The sequence below is a fragment of the Durio zibethinus genome, chromosome 17, assembly GCF_047325235.1.
Source record: "Durio zibethinus cultivar Kanyao isolate XHJ-2024 chromosome 17, ASM4732523v1, whole genome shotgun sequence".
NCBI lineage: Eukaryota > Viridiplantae > Streptophyta > Magnoliopsida > Malvales > Malvaceae > Durio > Durio zibethinus.
In genome coordinates this window covers 21,957,460-21,960,936 of record NC_143178.1, presented here as the reverse complement: position 1 = coordinate 21,960,936, position 3,477 = coordinate 21,957,460, and the positions used below count along the sequence as shown (strand labels likewise).

The window sequence follows — 3,477 nt, the reverse complement described above, 5'->3', positions numbered from 1 at the left end:
CCTTGGTAAAAGAATTCTTGTTTACAAAATCTCTTGTTGTCTTAATGAGTTCAAGCCACGATTTTTGAAACAAAGATGAACATTCGATAAAAGGGGTGAGCTATGTTCTTCGATTGCAATGGTAAAAGCTGCTCAAACCGTATAACTACGGAATCTGGCAACAAATTAAAAAGAGAAGAGGAAGAGGGAAGAAAAGAACCCATACGGCTTCAGCAAAATAAAAATTTGGCTCACAATAATTTTATTATTGAAACTCTAGAATATAAAAATAAGAAGTTGTGAACACCGAAAGAACTAAAAACAAAAGCACTAAGAAAAATAGAAAAGCCTGAAAAACCTAAGAAATAAACCTAAGCTTTCTTTCTTTGAAGCATCTGCCTGAACCAATATGCTGACATCTTTGGGTATCTCTTGAGATCATTGTAATCAACATAAATCAAGCCAAATCTTGAGGTATAACCTAACAACCATTCAAAGTTGTCAAGCATTGACCAAGCAAAGTAGCCAGTGACATTGGCTCCATCATCCATAGCTCTCTTCAATTCCTTCAAGTAGGTTGTATAGTAGTTCACTCTATTTGTATCAAACAATGCTTCAGGAAATGGAACATTGCCAGGGTCATCCATTCCTGCAATTAATCAACCAAACAAATGAACAACCTTGTGTGGTTTACAAAGATCAAACAGAGGAAAAATAAAACTTCAATTTTACCATTTTCTGAGAGAATTATTTCGGGGTTTCCATAACGCTCTTTAACATATGTGACAACTTTGTAAATGCCCGATGGAACTTCGTAAATCCATGGAGAGTGAGCCTGCAATTTTTTTGGTGCATTAGTATTAACACGTGCTAGAATTGGCTCAAGAAGTTAAGACGTGGAAAGCGCAAAGATTACCTGACGACCGATTGGCACACCATTACGTTCATCTGTTAGAGCGAACACAAACAGTTATGTTTATATCATCAAAACAATTAGAAAAATTTTTGGGTAAATGAAGTAGGAAAAGATAGATGACTTACAAGCATACCCAACATTCCAATCATGTTGGTAACCAGTCACATTTGTCTTTGGCTGGTGTGCGTCATATATGTAGTAAGAAGTGTAGTGGTTGAGACCAAGAACATCAAAGGAGTTTTTCACAATCTCCAGTTCACTTTTGCTGAACTTTGGAAGCCGTTCTCCTACGATTTTTTGAATTGTTCTTGGATATTCTCCATATACAAAAGGATGCAAAAACCTGCAAAATAAATTTGACAATAATTCCCTCCTTAAATGAGTACTGATAAGTACCAATTTTTTTTTTAAAGTTTTTTTTTTTAATATATATTTCTGTAACTCACAAGGGCCAGATATGTGCCAGGAAAAAATACTTCAAAATAATGAAGTCCGAGCAACATAGGACAGCTTGCTATTTTGGGGCCCTGGATGCCTAGTGTTTCATTTATTCTATTTAATGGAACAATTAAAACATAGATGACTACATTGTACATTGTCAGTATGTAGTCAGAGATTTATACCATCCAATATGGAAGTCTCTTGCTCTTTGTGCTGCATAGTTGTCAGCCTTTGATTTTGTTAGAGGTTCATACCAAACAAAGTCCGTGAAGACACCAACTCTTCCCTTCTGTTCAGCCTGAAAAGGCACATTAAAATCATTAAAATAAGATATTAGATTATATATCAAGTAGATAGATTATAAATCAATTGAGTGAGAGAATCTCCAAAATAATCATTACTTTATATTTTTCACGGTATCTTTTGGAAGCTTCAGCATGACTTAAAATCAAATGATGTGCTGCAATATAAGGCTCGGTTGCAGAGTTCCCTTCTGTACAATTTCCAAATTCCTTTGAACATCTATTTGGAGGATTAATTCCATTGTCAAATCCAAGAGAAGCAATCACTTTCGGTTCATTGAATGTCCACCAATTCTTTATTCTATCACCAAATGTCTTGAAACAGAATTCTGCATAATCAGCATAATCTTTGCTGCAAGATTCATATCATAGTAAATTAATTTTACAATTTAGACAATTTTCTAAGTTAACGGTGAGATTATCTCTCAACTTACACAATTTGTTTACTCAGAAAACCTCCATATCTCTCCTGAAGTGCAAGTGGCAGATCGTAGTGGTACAAATTCGCATGTGGGGTGATTCCTGCATAGATACCAAAGTTGACATATTTCATCCAGTTATAAAAATATAACTAGAATATTGCAATCTATTATACATTGAAATTAATATATGTACCTTTCTCAAGCATATAGTCTATCAATCTATTATAGTAGGCAACTCCTTTCCAGTTTACCTCCCCTGTGCCATCTACATCAAGGTTTGAATGTAAGCATTAATTAATCAAAAAGTAAAATGTGTATGCCAGTTTTATAGTCAAGGAAGATGATATATGTACTTGGAAAAATTCTCGGCCATGAGATCGAAAATCGGTAGGCATCAAAGTTCATCATTTGCATCAAATTAACATCTTCCTGCAAACGGAAAAAGAGTAAAGAAATAAGCCTGACTAATTTAAATCTACAAGCCTTTGAATTAATAAGAAATAAAAATTCCAAGCCTTTGTATTAATAAGAAATAAAATAAAATAAAATCATACTTTATAATGATTATATTGATCAATGGAAACTTCACCAGTAGCATTATTTTTAATATTTCCTATAATAAAATAAAATAAAATCATACCTTGTAATGATTATATTGATCAATGGAAACTTCACCGGTAGCATTATTTTTAATATTTCCTGTTACATAATCCTTTTAAAATTTAAAATTTTAAAAAAATTAGCATTTAAAAAAACTAAAAATTAAAATAAAAATTAAAATCATTTGATTTAACCTGGAACTTTAACAAAAACATCCCATATACTAGATCCTCTACCATCTTTATTAGCCATTCCTTCAACTTGATATGCAGATGCAGCACTTCCAAACACAAAACCTTTCGGAAATATATCTCTGCTTAAGCCTCCAGTATCAAATCGCGGCTGCCATGCGCTAGCATTTACATGTGAAACAATACTAAAAACAGCAACGAACAACAACAATAAAATTACTAAACTTTTCATGGTGACCAAAGCTATTGTTTTGTTTGAGTGAAAATAACTCCACTGTCAACGTGTATTTATAGGTGTGTGGAAGGATTTTATTGGAATTGAAAGACTAATTTTAATTGAATTTTATTGTTTGTTTTTTCGGATAAGATATAGTTCTTATTTTAAATATTTGGATAAAGAGATATTGAAATATAAAATAAAATCTAAAAGAATATTTTAATTAACTTGTATCTTTGAATATTTCTCTAATTTTATTAAAAAAAAAAAAACTTTGAGAAATCTACTTGAGAAAACAAAAATATCACTTTTAATGCCAGAAATAAATCTCTTTTCAGATATGATAAAATAAAATAAAAAAAGGTGATAATTCCAAAAAAAAAAAAAGTAAAAAAGTGATCATAATCTT

At 31.7% G+C, this 3,477-nt stretch overlaps 1 protein-coding gene across 1 annotated transcript; it reads right to left on the bottom strand.

The window, feature by feature from the left end:
* Positions 1 to 210: 210 nt before the first annotated feature.
* Positions 211 to 3,117, bottom strand: LOC111274938 (beta-glucosidase 44-like). Its single transcript, XM_022859982.2, has 11 exons — positions 2,855 to 3,117; positions 2,701 to 2,759; positions 2,414 to 2,489; positions 2,254 to 2,325; positions 2,073 to 2,160; positions 1,738 to 1,990; positions 1,519 to 1,634; positions 1,021 to 1,238; positions 896 to 927; positions 712 to 814; positions 211 to 628 (listed from the first exon to the last, which is right to left on the bottom strand). The coding sequence occupies exons 1-11, from the start codon at positions 3,081 to 3,083 to the stop codon at positions 351 to 353; spliced, it is 1,524 nt and encodes a 507-aa protein (XP_022715717.2). The 5' UTR covers positions 3,084 to 3,117; the 3' UTR covers positions 211 to 350.
* Positions 3,118 to 3,477: the final 360 nt, after the last annotated feature.